This window comes from Papaver somniferum, chromosome 3, assembly GCF_003573695.1.
Source record: "Papaver somniferum cultivar HN1 chromosome 3, ASM357369v1, whole genome shotgun sequence".
Classification (NCBI taxonomy): domain Eukaryota; kingdom Viridiplantae; phylum Streptophyta; class Magnoliopsida; order Ranunculales; family Papaveraceae; genus Papaver; species Papaver somniferum.
Window position 1 is genome coordinate 196,916,427 of NC_039360.1, and position 15,818 is coordinate 196,932,244.

At 36.5% G+C, this 15,818-nt stretch overlaps 1 protein-coding gene across 2 annotated transcripts; it reads right to left on the bottom strand.

Moving 5' to 3' along the window:
* Positions 1 to 384: 384 nt before the first annotated feature.
* On the bottom strand, positions 385 to 8,047 carry LOC113358373. 2 transcript variants are annotated; one of them, XM_026601924.1, is made up of 8 exons: positions 7,631 to 8,047; positions 6,300 to 6,362; positions 3,498 to 4,193; positions 3,252 to 3,377; positions 2,944 to 3,027; positions 2,041 to 2,100; positions 1,870 to 1,956; positions 385 to 1,058 (listed from the first exon to the last, which is right to left on the bottom strand). In XM_026601924.1, exons 1-8 carry the CDS (start codon positions 7,907 to 7,909, stop codon positions 792 to 794), a joined length of 1,662 nt encoding a protein of 553 aa, XP_026457709.1. In that variant the 5' UTR covers positions 7,910 to 8,047; the 3' UTR covers positions 385 to 791. The 2 variants fall into 2 exon arrangements, with proteins under 2 accessions (XP_026457709.1, XP_026457708.1); XM_026601923.1 differs by having other exon boundaries at positions 3,252 to 3,380.
* Between the last annotated feature and the right edge of the window lie 7,771 nt (positions 8,048 to 15,818).

Genomic DNA, 15,818 nt, shown 5'->3' on the forward strand with positions numbered 1-15,818 from the left:
TGATATTCCACGGAAAGGGAACCAAATGATATTCCACGGAATGGTTGTCTGGTTTAGGGAGCCGGCAGAAAGGCTATGTATACCTTTGATGCTTATGATGATCACGAAAATGGAACTAATAAAACACATCTCTTTTCATGGTAGCGTCACAAAGAACATAGCTGCGGAAAAATGGGCTGGTATACCAAACTCTATAGTACACCTTTGTAAGATTGCTGGTGCCGGAAACTAATTTTAAAGTAGTTTGAACAAAATTTCAGAGTATAAAAATGTCAACCGGAGATATATATGTAGGCTCCTACTGTGATCATCACAGGAGAAGATGATAAATAGTGAGAATCTGAGAGACGCAAAAATGAGGAGGCCGGACCTCCACTCACAAAGGGCTCAAATTGCTCAATTAGAATAGAAAAACAAAGAAATATGCAGAAATTAACAGAACTACATGTGAGGTTCATACAAATCTATCTTTACTTAAGAACCAGATTACCCTCTTTTCTTTTTAATAGGAAAAAAGAAAGCCCAAGTGTTAGCAAGGTGATTTTCAAAAGGTAGGAGGCAGCTACCTGTAACTGTACACTATCATCCTAAGGTAGACTACTTTCTACTTATTTCTCCTGAACTACTGCTACTACAAACAACATCTACCACGCTAATTACTATGTTCTCTACACACCATTGTTCCATGTGGTTAGACCGCCACTGAGATCTCCTGGTCCAAACTTGCTTAATTGTTTCTGCTTCGTTCTGACAGGCATTCAAATTTGTTCTTCAGCGCATCAGCAGTAGCACTAGCTGGTTTTCTCAGTTTCACGAGGACTGAGCAGCTTCTTTTCGGTTTCACGAGGACTGAGCAGCTTCTTCTCGGTTTCACGAGGACTGAGCAGCTTCTTCTCGGTTTCACGAGGACTGAGCAGCTTCTTCTCAACATCTTCAAACTTGGCAGTGGCCAATGGTGCTGTGCCTACGTTTGTCACAACATTCGGCGCTTCTATTGTCAGTTCAGAAGCCTCGTCTCGTGACGCATACCATGTGTTACCACATGCAAGACATTCCAACTGGTTCAAGTCAATCAAAATAGAAGAATCAATAAGAATCTAAAACAGCTCAAGATCATACCAGTTGACATTCATTATTTCATTCTTTACTTGAGCACAATATAATGTCCATAGTTTCATTCTTTAACAAAACAAACTCAGTATTCCTACATGTAGACAAGCCCCATCTATAGGGTTGTATAAACAGCGGGCACAGCCATTAACAGTGAATGAAATCGACTTCCCTAGTTTGTGCTCAGCTGTTCAGATTTTAGCCCCAAACACGGGGATATCTAACTGAAATTGAAGCAAAAATGTCGACACCGCCTCAACCAGACAGCGGAATCTACCATTTGCGAGCAAACAAGTGTTCCGGCCAATGAATTCTACCGAATTCAGACCAAGCCTTAAGATCCTTTATATATGTATATTTCGGCAACAATATTTTGCACGATATAACCATGTCTACTGGGCAGAAACTGCAAGTAACTGATTCTGGCACAGGGAGACAGAGAACAGAAATTTCCTATCTTAATGCATCACACTATTTAGTGGGAGATTTACTTAAACAACTGGCTTGCCCCATTATTGCTGAGTCAACATCGTACTCATCAATCCAATTTCTAGAAATTGAGGACTACAATCATGACTTGCCAGAATGTACGGCGTGTTTTACGACCAAAATTAGTCAGAATTAACAGTCTAACTTCAGTACCATAGCATTTCAGTTAAACTGAGCAACTAAGTCATGGACTAATGATTTTTACAAGTCGTAGAAAAAACAAACAAACCAACTACGACATAATAAAGAAAGGACCAATTACGAGATTACCTGATAACGATCTCCACGTCCTGCTTGGATGATGTCTGTAAGACCCACTTTTTTCTCCATGCATCTTGCGCATCGAGCATCCGTCATCTGCTCACATGAAGGTGCCATAATCAGCCATAAATCAAATTCTAACAAAAACATCTGCACAGCAAAAAGTTGTTTTCTACCAACCTGCATGCGCTCCGACTGCTCAGGTTCTTTGGGCGCAGCTTCCTCTGTTGTCAGACCATCCTAATCACATACGAAAAAAATAAGCACAACAAGGGAGACCAAAAAAAAAAGATTATTGCAGGGAGCAATATGTTTGATAGAGAAATCCTGCAGGGATTAGTTGAACTCATCACTCCCTATCAATTGATAATGGACCATAAATCCAATGCGGAATGCTTAATGAGAACAGAACCAAAACATAGCAAAACAAAACTAAAAGAAGAAGAATAACCCCCGCTAGATTAGTAAAAGGTTGTTTTAATATAAACATATAATCATATTGCATGTGAAGTATTCCATAAATGAGCGGTAGAAAGTGGAAAATGGATTGCAAAGTTAAGGGATAACATTTGTTTATATTTCAGAATAACAAAAGAGTTAATTGCTGCAGTTACTCGGATTGGTTTTGACGTGATGGTCTCTATGCTTGCCATCAATTTCAAAAAACCACATATTATTGTTATATCTGTGGAGATTACAGATCCTCTTAACCCACACCAGATAACTTGAGATGTGACACAATAATATTGTAAATCATTGCACAAGTTGAATAGTTGGATCAGATTCTTCAAAATGTTTACTAGCACAACCACAGAAACACTACGTATCCCAAGTCTTTTGCGCTGCAACCTTGAATTCACGACAAATGATCTCCGATTTTCAGGGACCATGATGGAGAGAGGAAAGCATCTCTCGAGCCCTCAAATAAGGTTGTCATCAATGTAATCACTAGGATTGTGTTTTTGTGCTAGTCATTGACCATTGAGATACGTAATGACCATCATATTTTTTTTCTATAAAAAAACGGTGGATCAAGAAATGGACATAAAGAAAACATAAGAATACCAAAAGTAAGTTTCTCACCTTCAACTCATTCGGAGACATGTTCAAAATCACAGAAGCTTCCAACTCTCGGTTTACCAAACGTTTCGCTAATCTTTCATTGTTCTGCAAAGGCCAGGGAGTAAAATAGAGATTTAAAAATAAAAAATAAATTAATAAATAAAACAGCTTAAAACATCAACTAATAGTGCAAGGCCAAAATTTCAGGCTGCCCTCCAGAAAAAATTCCAAATTATGCCAACTAAATCAACATTGACATACATACTGTAAAGAGGAGGAATCCAAATTTAGGAATACATTCTAAAGAAACAATAAAAGTCAGAGCTGACCTTGAGATTGTAATGCAACTGGCGCATTTTCTGATTATATTTTTGAAAATCGCCGCTGAAAGCGTCGTGAGAGGCCTGCTCAAGAGCAACTATGGCTGTAACAGCAGCATCCGGCCAGAGGGCGGTCTTCTATACAATATTACGAAAAAAACTAGATCAATACGTTGAACTGAAGAAAGGTATAGTCAGTAAGAGAACCATCAGAAAAAGAGTACCCAATATCAGGATCATGAGAGTACTGCCTACCTTCTCAAGAGATGCAGCGCTACATTTTTCTTTGTGTTCATCTTTCGCACAGTCCTTTGAATTACAAACATATTCAATACCTTGAAGAAGCTTCTCTAACCATTTGTCACGAACGGTATCACCCGTCAGATTATTCCCTAAAATCTTAAAGTACTCTGAGTCTGAAGCAACACCTGTGCAGCTTCCCGGAGTTTCAACAGCTAGTTGGTCAGTTCTTGTCATTGGATCATCTTCCCTTGAAACATCAATAGGAGGTATGAGTTTCTTTCTAAAGTGCCGTTTATTCTTCTGTTGGTACTCGAGATCCGCCAAGGCCTCTTCAGTCTCAATATTAGGAAGTTCTCCTAGACATTCTCGAGTTTTTTGCACAAGAAGATCAATTTCATGTTGTTTTCCATCTTCATAGTCTTTGTCAGTTAGTCTCCAGAGTTTTCTCTCCACAGTGTCATAAACCTTTTGTACAATAAATCCAGGGTGCTCTGATCGACGAGGAAGCTGCTTATGCAAGGGTACAAAATGCACAACGCACTTGTGCATAACTGACTCAGCTGGTACCTCATCACGATGGAAACTGTAAAACAGCTCCCTAGTATCTTTCTTTTCCCAGTTTCCACCACCTTTTTTTTCTGCTTCCTCTGGCCGGTAGAACCACTGTCCAGTAACCATCATCGACCCCTCTTTGTCTTGTGTTATTTCCTGCGATCACGAAGTAAAAAATATTCAAGGAATGACTGTGCAATAATACTGTAAGATTTGATGGTTCTTTTAAAATGCAAACATATATACATGTTAACTAGAAGTAAAAAAAAAGGATATAGTATGAACATCTCACTTAACTAGAAACAACAAATACGACAAAAGATAAATTATTGCAACAAAGCTATACTAAACTCATGACTCATTTCTATCCACTTGTTTCATTGTATGAGGATCAGAGAAATAAAGCTTAGTGTGGTAATGACTAGACGAAGCAGTAGAACTTGGTTTAAGTCTGTTGACATCTTTCTCAACTGCCATTTCCAGCAGCACACACTATTCTAGATGATAATATTTTAGTTGTATGAGACCATTTTGAAACCACCTGTTTAACCTTAACCAATAACCATTGCATTTGTGTTTCAGCATGGATTTCAAGCAGTACTTGAAAGTGTGAAACCATGTCTCAGAAAATCCAAATCAAATGAGTGATGATGAGAAGAGTGATTGTGCAAGGGAGGTAATTTTACCTTTCTAGGCAATGTAAGAAAAACCAACACAACTTACCATTTTCAAATGAAACAGATCATCTTTTTAAATTTCTTATGATGCTTTTAGACTCATATTTGTAGCTTCCAATTCTCTGTTACCTTCTTGTACAAATGTGCCCAAGCGAAAACAAATTAAAAACCGGTAGACCATCGAAAAATAATCTGAAACGGAAGAGAGTGACGTAAAACCTTGTACCTTTTGGATGAATGATATTCCCAAACACTTAGTAAAGTGTGGACCTAAACAAACCTTCATGGCTCTTAAAATGGATAACAAGAAATCTACTGATCGTACTCTTTAAGTATGAATTCTCTATTTCACCTTAATAAGTCACAAGCTTGAGTCCTGTAACTCTGACTCTCACGTACAAGGATATAAACCAGGCGCAGAAACAAATGCAACAGAAAAGAGGAACTAGGATTCATGAGATCAGGGGTTTTGTAGGAACAAAGGTTATGGTTTCTCTACCTATACTGAACAGTTCTAGATAAGCACGAGGACATAGACTTTGAAAACCAAGCTATAATTGCAAACAAGAAAATCAACAATAGTTAAGATTCACCTAATATCACAAACACGGAAAGCAACTACTGAAACCCATTCATGCTATGCAGCTCGCATGAAAGTGGACAGCCAAATTGTTGCACCTTCCTCATCATGGAAGCACTTAGCTTTCACTTGCATATTGTAACAAACAAATTGGCAACCAGTACACCTATTAAAGAAGTCGATTGAACATCTTTCACACCTGAAGCCCCCCTATAGAGTTCTGTATTTTAATTGCTGGAACCCTTTGTACTCGTCTCAACCACAGATTGAAAACAAAAAGATTTCAAAACCAACCATGGTGCTAGAGGCTACGCAATTATAATAAAGGAAGAGAATAACATATCCAAAAGCGAATTTAATTAGTAATCAACAGAAACCATCTCAATTTTGTCAACCGAAAGTGTCACGTCTAGTTCCTTAACAGAAATATACAAATTAATGCTGGCAAACCTCCCATGAGCACCAGCAACAGCTTTAAGGCACTATACTTTATGTAAAATTAACCTAAGAGATAACAAAAACCAAGTATATTGACAGCACTAGGACAGTCTGGACCAGAAGATTTGCAGAGCTACTTCACAAACTGTTTACCTACTTAATTGGATATCCTTCTAACACAATTTTAATGAAAAAGTGGTCAGCCCTTGACATGTTTTAATTCGTGGAGCCTGATAAGCACTACTCCCATTCTAGAGTGAACGGGCCATCCTATATGTACAATTCTCCTATCCCAACTTAAACGTACTGGTGATTCTTAAGTCCCTTCGTAAAAGATGATCAATTACTATGACTAATCCCATTTTAAAACAGAATAACAAATGTTGCATCCCCCTTCAGAAATATTTATTTGGCAGAAAGCCCTTACAACCAACAGACAGCCATTTGCCTCGAACCTCTTAAAAGAGAATGAGAATTTAAGACATTTGTAATTTGACATGCTCCATCCTACTAGCAAATTAAATGCTACAACTGAAAAGCAAGTACATTAAGCGGTTCAGAAATCACCTTGATGATTGCAACATAAGGCTTTTGACCTGTATCCTCTGGAGTTAAAAGAACTGGATCCTCCTGGATCAAAAAACAGAAAAAGGAATTACATATATATAAAGTGACCAAACTAACAACTGATATCCCTGAAACTAGAACAACTGTTTGTGCAAGATATCAAGCAGTCTAAAATTAATATGTACAGAGAGTTTGTCGCTAAAATGAACAAGCAATTGCAGATGACAGGATCACTCATATGGAACCAATTATAAAGGGAGCACAACTTAGAGATCCATTTGGAGCTTCCGACATCCTTGGCTAGTTAGCAATGAAGATAACTTATAGCAATTTTTATTCGAATTGGAAGTTCTAAAAGGTGGAGATTAGGTAAAAGAATGTGAAAGCAGAAAATATGAAGAAGCAGATTTTATACATAAGATCAAGAAGTAAACTGATCGATCAAGGTTCATGCAACCCTGTATGATCGTACATATAGAAGTTATCATACCCAACTTTGTGCATCCTCTCATAGTACTAGATGAGTATATCATGCCATACGAGAAAAGAGACTATAAGCTATTGTTCCTAAAATGTAATCTAATATTCTAATCGGCTTAACAAAATTGTGTCCGTTTTAGCATGTTACTTCTTGAGTCATGTGGTGTTCCCTCCATAGTTATAGGCCTCGGTAATGCCATCAAATTCACATCTCAAACTTGATGCGAGCAACAACTTTAAAGTATTGAAATTCAAGAAGCACACTTACTTTCTTTAAAAGAGAAAAACAACATTCTGGTTGGTTCAACAAGAACATGAAGCCTGATACATCAATACCATGTCACAGAGAAATAAAATATCATCTGAGATCATAAACAACAGTACATAGACTTCCACAACGAGAAGAACACTGTTGAAGACATGCACCTAGTTAAACTAATTCATAAGATAGTATCTGAATCTGTTTTGGATACAGGATCTGAAAGAGCATTTACACACATGATAAAATAACAGTGTATAGCAAATTCGGTAACAAACTCGTAGCACAAATCTCAAGAGGAGTGGCAAAATGTAGCATGTGGCTTTTAGCAGCACAAAACAATCAGAGAAACGGGACATAAATCCAACAATTCAGCATCAAGATACAAGAATTCGATGTTTTAAAGCAATATAAAGCCCTAGATAACTTAATCACAAGAAGATGCAAAAACGTACCAGAGAGATAATAATTGTAGCTAAATACTTAACTATACATGTCATAAAACCCTAGAATATTCAGAATTCACCAAAAAATCCCCAAAAGTTTAGTCAAAACCCTAATAAAACCAAAACTTATAATGAAGAAAACTTACAAGTTTGAAAGAATTTCCATCATAATCAAAAGCTTTGTAATGATTTCTTCTCGATTTTCCTTTGCCAGAAACTTTGATTACATCACCAACAGGCTTTGGTGCTTCTTCTTCAGCTTCACCTTCATCATCGTCTTCTTCCATATCTTCATTTTTATCGCTCTCCCATTCTTCCTCTACCTCTTCAGCGATCTTTCTCTTTTTCCTCTTTTCATTTTCAGATTTCTTGTCTACTACTTCCTCGTCGCTATCGCTTCTTGCAACAAATCGCCGATTCCCCATTCTCTCTCTCTCTCTGAACACTGAAACTACGGAAACGAGAACTTTCCCCGCGCAGGAAATGGGTTTATATAGCGTGAAATGAGGAAAACGAAACCTAGAGAAAACACAGTACAGTTGTAAGCCCTTGGAATCCTGGAGACAATTCTTTCCTCACCGATATGTTTCTTCACCGATAAAACAAGAAATGTCACCAGGTGTCACGTGAAGCCACGTGTAGAAGGGGATAATATGCGGTCTTTTAATGTTAGGCATGTTCGTGTGAACCATGTCAAAAAAAAAAAAAAGATTATTTGGCATATCAGGCGGCATGGCAAATTAATTGCGTCATTACGGGACAAATATTAACTGTAACGTTGGCGTTGTAATTCCCATCGCTTGATGGGCATCATATCATTTGACGTTTATTTGTAACGACTATTTTCCCATACATCCTTCCTATAGATACGTCATTTTACTTCTTCAAATTACTCACACCTATTTCTACATATATTTTACTTTTTTTTTTCTGTATTCTCAAATTTAAATTTGATAATTATCACAATGGCGAGTTCCAACAAAGAGAAGAACATTCATATGAATCAGTTCAAATTACAACAAGAAATGCATGAATGGGGGTTGCAACAACATGATGATGAGAAAACTAAAGATAAAGAACTAATCGGCACTCTGATGCTCGTACATTCGAGACAAATACCTAGAGTTCTAGAGCCAAAAGAAGTATTCATAAGAAGATATACATATCGAGGGAGGGAATGGTTCCACCAAAAGCTGATGCACGATTATTTTCTTCCCAATTATGTGTACTCTGATCAAGATTTCCAATGTCGATTCTGCATGCCCCTGCACTTCGTGATAAAGATTATTAATGAGCTTTGTCGAGTAGAACTTCAATTTAATTATCAGTTTGATGGATTAAATATTAGATGTCATAGTCCTGAACAAAAAGTTATTGCGGCTTTAAGGATTCTACTACCTTCGTATGTGCAAAACAACTTCATTCACTTCCCCTTCATTGTTTTGCGAAGTAATAAGTAATCACTTTCGTCCAACGTATTTATGAAACCAATCGAGGAATATGTTAGACATATGCACTTTGTGATGTGACAATATGGAGTTTGTGTTGTTGATTTGAATGGATGAATTTCATGGGTTTTGACTGATTTTTGAAGCTACAACGGATAATATTGAAGAAGATCCTTTAGTTATTAGAGAGCTATTGGATTGATTGTAAATGCTTTAAATGTATGTTAAGCTTGCAGTGAAAGAATGTCCTGGATTGGCCTAAATTTACCCAGAAACAGTCAGAACTCGGTTGTATTCCAAGTTAGACAAGTTGACTCACTGATTCAGGTGAGCTGACCAGGTGAAGTCAATAGTTAGTTGACCGTTACAGAAAACAAAGATTGGTAGTTTGACTCATGTGAAACAGAGATAATTTTCCGGTGACAGATATGTGACCTTTCCGGTCGGATTCCAGTGACTTCCCGGCCAACTTCCGTGACCAATTTTGGACAAAAAATTCATATGGATAATTTTCACACATGGGCATAATGGAGAACTTGGGAATGGACTTCGAGAATACTTAACCTAGTTTTGAAAGTTGGAGAAATAAAAAATGTTATAAAAGGAAAACTTCTCTACATAAAAGGGGGTATATTTATTATCTTCTACGACTTGGTTTTTTAGAATACACAATTGAGGGATACATAAATTAATTGGGGGATATTTCACTGGAGCTGTCGGCATGGTTTTTCAATGAAATTGGCATGGTCGACGGAATGTCGGCATTGAAAAACCATGTCGCCAGCTACAGTCACAATGGTTAGTTGTGATCAGTCTTACCAAGTCACATACATGGGTTCGGATCGGTTATACCAATCACTACGATCGGTTATACCTAAATATGGTACCTACTTGTGATCGGTCACACCAGTCACTAGGATCGGTTACACCAATTACAAGGATCGGTTCCATATACACATGACATCTACTTTTGATCGGCCACACCAGTCACTAGGATCGGTTACACCGATTACAAGGATCGGTCACACAACACTTATGATCGGTCGCACCAATTATTAAGATCGGTCACACCAATTACAAGGATCGATCATACCATCTCATGGTGATTACTTAGGATCGGTTACACCAATTACCAGGACCGGTCATACCAAATCATAAGTCTATTGTGTCAGTTATACCAAGATACATAACCTGAGTTAAGATCAGTTTTACCAACTCACACATATTGGTCATCCAAAGATATGCAATGAATAGCCAGACCAATAAGCCTATTGATTTCCCTTTAAATTCACGAAACAAGTTCATGAATGTACTTCATTTAAACAAATGTAAAACATTGTTTGCTAGGATGAAATCTTCACCATATCCTATTCACGTAATCATAACAATATATAAAAGATTATGTCGATGTCATATCTACGAAGTTTAAAAGATAAGTGTTATACTTCGTAGTCTAATTCCTTAATATTATGATCATATTATTATGATCATTCCACATGACTAGAGTATTATACACAATATGTACAGTATATACAGCTTCGCAGTTATGTTTTCAATATAGTACGACTTGAAAGATACGTTAGGAATGAGATAGTTCAAGTCAATATTACTAACCTCTATGGAAGGATGATATCGTCGTTGTAGTGTGTTACTTCTTCACATTCTTCAGGTCTTCGAAGTAATACTTATATGTCTCAACATTACTAGAATTTCTACTCTAACCTAAACGAAGTTGACTCTAGTATTTAATCAAGTGACTCTATATGAGTTTTGATACTAAAATATGGCAACCAAACTTGACATACCAACGCTTGGTGAGTTCAACCAAGCTATGCTCTAACAACTACATACTCAAGGATCGAGAACATAAAGGAAAATTTGATTCAAAAAGCGCTGAAGGTATTTTCCTTGTCTATGCATGTAGCAGTCGTGGTTTTAGAGTATATAATCTAAGAACTCGTGTTATGGTGGAATCAGTAAATGTTATCATTGATGATTTGAAATATTTTCGTCATGATGACTCTCCTGCTGAGTTACCTCCTTTAGAGACAACTAAGAAAGTCAAATAAGTTCCGGAATCAGTGGAAGTTGTACTAACGGTTACAAATCCCGATGTTTCCGGTGATGAGGAGAAAATCCATACCCAGGGTATTCTTGTTGAACGTACCACTCCACGACATTTGTGGATTCAAGGGAATCATGATGCCGAAAATATTATTGGAAGTACGGAATCCACAGCTAAGAAGAAAAATCAACTCCGAAATATTTGCAATTTTGGTTGTTATCTCTCGCAAATGGAACCTAAAAATGTTGATGAAGCTATGAATGATCCCTTTTGGGTGAACGTTATGCATAAAGAGATAAATCAATTTAAAAGACAAGACGTATGGGAACTCGTAACTTGTCCCTCTAACATAAATATTGTTGGTACAAAGTGGATATATAAGAACGATTCATATAAATTCGGAACGATGGTTCGGAATAAGGCTAGACTTGTCGCTCAAGGATATTCACATATTGAAGGAATCGACATTGAAGAAAACTTTATTCCTTTTGCACGCCTTGAGTCCATAAGACTACTATTAGCTCATGCTTGTTTTCCCAAGATTAAGCTATTTCAAATTGACGTAAATCTGCATTCTTAAATGGGTGTTTGAAGGAAGAAGTATATGTCGCCCAAGCTCAACCTAATGGTTTTGAAAGTCCAGAATATCTCGATCATGTATTTAAGCTCAAGAAGGCATTGTATGGATTAAAACAAGCACCTCGAGCATGATACGAAAGACTTACCACTTTACTTCTTCGAATAGGATTCTCAAGAGGTGGAGCAAATAAGACTATGTTTACTAAATGGAGTGGGAAAGATGTCATTAATGCTCAAATCTATGTGGATGATATAATATATGGATCTACTTCCAAGAAACTTGCTAAAGAGTGTCAAACCTCTCTTGGCAAGCAATTTAAAATGAGCAACGTTGGTGAACTAAGATTTTTTTTAGGTCTACAAATTCAACAATATAGGGATGGAATTTACATTTCTCAAGAAAAGTATGCAAAAGATCTTATTAAAAGATTTGGTCTTGAGAAAATTAAAACTAACTCATATGCCCACTACTGGGAAGTTATATAAGGATGAGAATGGTATTGATGTTGATCAAAAACTTTATAGATCCATCATTGGAAGTCTTATATATCTAACAACAACAGAACAGATATCGCTTTTAGCGTTGGTTGTTGTGTTAGATTGCAAGATAAGCCCAAAGAATCTCATCTTGCAACGTCTAAACGGATCATAAGAAATGTACAACATACTATCGCTTATGGTTTCTCGTATACGTTTGATACTAACACAGATCTCACAGCATATTCTGATGCAGATTGGGCAGGTTGTGTAACATATAGGAAAAGTACATCTGGAGGATTCTACTACGTAGAACTAAATCTTGTTGCCTGGCATAACAATAAACAAAAGTCACGGTCTATGTCGACGTGCGAAGCGGAATACGTAGTTGCAGGTTCGTGCTTTACTCACCTTTTATGGATGAAACAAATGCTTACTGATTATGGAATCGATATTGGAACAATGAAGATCTTTTGTGATAACTCAAGTGCGATTCGAATTACTGAGAATCATGTTGAGCAATCAAGAACTAAGCACATTGACATAGGATACCACTTCATTAGAGATCTTTATGAAAATGGTATTGTCAACATATATTATGTGCCGTCAGAACAACAATTGGCTGATATTCTCACCAAACCTCTAGACACCACAACGTTTCAACACATATGGAAGTCTATTGGTGTTGTTTTAGTTCATTAAATAAAGTTCTAATGATTGCCCCTGAACTTATTCATATCTTTTGGGAAATAAAACTTGAGTTACATGTAAGGAATTGTTGTCATCTATTCAAAATCCTTCTTTTTCATAAAGCGAGGTCACTCATGTTGTTCTCTTGGGAATAACATCAAATGAGGGAAAGTTCTTAAATGAATTATGCTTAATTGGTATATCTTGTGGGGTGTGTGGGTGTGGAATTTAAAAGGGATGCTTACATCTTAAATCTCCTAGACGAGCGCTAAGTATTTTCTTACCATGTGATATCATCTAAAAAAGTTGATATGGGGAGTTTCATTTTAATTATGTTATAATGTAGAATCTCTAACTTCCTTAAAACTTGACATATCTTTTGGTTGTATTCATTACGATCCCACAATTTTTCTACCTTTGCCAATTTTATTGAAAATAAGAGGGAGAATTAATTAGCAGTAGTTTAAGGATCATTATATAAGGGGGTGAATCAATAATATATAGGTTTTACATATTATGCAAAAGATGTAAGTATTGATTAAGGAGGAAAAACATATCATTGTAGTGCTACTTCAGAGTTGGGATACAATTGAACTTTGGAGAAGCAATAATATTATGTTTCTGTATAACGACGATTGAGAATTTTTTTTTTCAAAAGTTGTTATCGCTATGGATACGGTTCTTCAACAACAACGGTGTTGAATTGAACATGTTCAAGATCATTGCAGCTTGAAATTACCAAGAGTTCAAAGAGTTGAAGAAGCCAAGGAAATCAACACATGATGGATTCGAGGAGTTGTAAAAATTATCCATGTGTATTGATAGTTTTGTCATTAAAATTGACAAAGGGGGAGATTGTTAGAGCATTGTTCGGTCGAACTCACAAGTGTTGCTATCTCAAGCTTGTTATCAAATTTAGTTGTCAAAACTATATCTTGATTTCTAGTCTACAATTAGTTAAGTCTCGTGCTAGGATAAAAATGTAGTTGAAAAACAGTGGATCATGGCATTCATCATTGCATTCTACTACTTGAAGGAAATGATCAACCGAAGCTTTGGATAACTTCATTAACAGAAGGTAAGTGAAGACTGAACCACATTTCTCAAGTTATATTCACTTTTCAATCATAGAGACGATGTCGCATAACTAATTAGACTATTATGCATATACAAGAATTTCGGGTCAAGTTTATCTTGGTAATTAATTCTCAAAATATAATGACTAAGCTTAATGAACATTTATTCATACTTGATGAATTTCGGTTAACGACAATTTATTTTTCAAAATCAAAATCATGATTCAAGATTTATTATTCGAAATGAGTCTAGAACAGCGATACGTGTCATTGATGTTACTCGGGAATGTTTCGAATCAATTTAGAGGGAAATATAAAACTACTATAGATTCAAATATAAGGCGGTGTTATCAGTATTACAAATTGGGAAAACTGTTATAAGTCTGAACCCGTATTACATGTACTCATACACGTAGAAGAGTAGCTGAAAATGCGGGGGTCTAACAACCACACCCAATAATTCGTTTGGAAATCTGAGAGGACTTACTCCAATGCACTTTCTAGAGAATCAACTAGGCAGTTAGACTCAATCTTGAATAAAGTATATCAAAGAGTTTAATATCTCCAACTCTTAATTCAATCCGCAATCAGCAAATAGAAATCTGTGAGCCCGATTGAATATAAGAGGAATTACTTGAACGGTACCAAAGACCAATGTTCAAGTGCGAATCAATGTAAATCAACAACCAAAGGTTGGATATTCTAATTGATTGATCTTAATGCACAACCTGTGATATTTCAATTATATAACAAAATATAATGCAGAAAAGAAATAACACAGACAACAGAATTTTGTTAACGAGGAAACCGCAAATGCAGAAAAACCCCGGGACCTAGTCCATATTGAACACCACACCGTATTAAGCCGCTACAGATACTAGCCTACTACCAATTAATTTCGGACTGGACTGTAGTTGAAACCTAATCAATCTCATACTGATTCAAGGTACCGTTGCGCTCTTTACGTCTCTGATCCCAGCAGGATACTACGCACTTGATTCCCTTAGATGATCTCACCCACAACTAAGAGTTGCTAAGACCCAAAGTCGAAGACTTGATAAACAAATCTGTCTCACACAGAAAAGTCTATAAGATTGAATAAATCTGTCTCCCACATAAATACTCAAGAGTTTTTGTTCCGCCTTTGGATAAATCAAGGTGAACAGGAACCAATTGATAAACCAGACTTATATTCTCGAAGAACAGCCTAGTATTATCAATCACCTCACAATAAACTTAATCGACTAGCGAAACAAGTTATTGTGGAATCATAAACGATGAGACGAAGGTGTTTGTGATTACTTTTCTATCTTGCCTATTGGAGATATAAATCTCAAGCCAATTTTTCAATTGCACTCAATCACGATAGAAACTGCAAGATCAGATCACGTAACTACAAAGAGAACAGTTGGAACTGGCTTCACAATCCCAATTAAGTCTTCAAGTCGTTAACCTACAGGGTTTCGAGAAGAAAGCTAAGGTTAAAGGAGAATCGACTCTAGTTATGCAACTAGTAACACACAGGAGGTGTGGGGATTAGGTTTCCCAGTTGCTAGAGTTCTCCTTAATATAGTTTTCAAATTAGGGTTTACAATCCAAGTTACCTTGGTAACAAAGCATTCAATAATCACCGTTAGATGAAAAACCTAATTCAACCAAGCTAATATGTTTCAACCGTTAGATCGAACTTAGCTTGTTACACACAAATCAAATGTACCATCATTTAGGTTTATATAACGTACCTAAACGTGTACACCATGTTAGTTCACAAATAGTTAACCGAGGTTAGCCATATGATTACTCTCATATCAACCTTATTTATCTTAACCATAACTAGTTCAAATGACTCAAATGAAACTATTTAAAGAGTTGTTCAATTGCTATATTCTCATGAATTTAAACAAGAATACAATTGAACCAAAATCGGATTGATTCACTCGAATCGATACATGAACATTATAGCCACGGTTTGCAAAGATTGCATTCCTTATTGATAAAT

Excerpts from the sequence above, each read along its gene's own strand:
- LOC113358373 (XM_026601923.1), bottom strand. The coding sequence starts at position 7,909 with ATGGGGAATCGGCGATTTGTTGCAAGAAGCGATAGCGACGAGGAAGTA. Across the intron at positions 3,381-3,497 it reads GCGCTGCATCTCTTGAGAAG|AAGACCGCCCTCTGGCCGGA; the intron begins GTAGGCAGTACT and ends AATATTGTATAG. Across the intron at positions 3,028-3,251 it reads AGTTGCATTACAATCTCAAG|AACAATGAAAGATTAGCGAA; the intron begins GTCAGCTCTGAC and ends TGGCCTTTGCAG.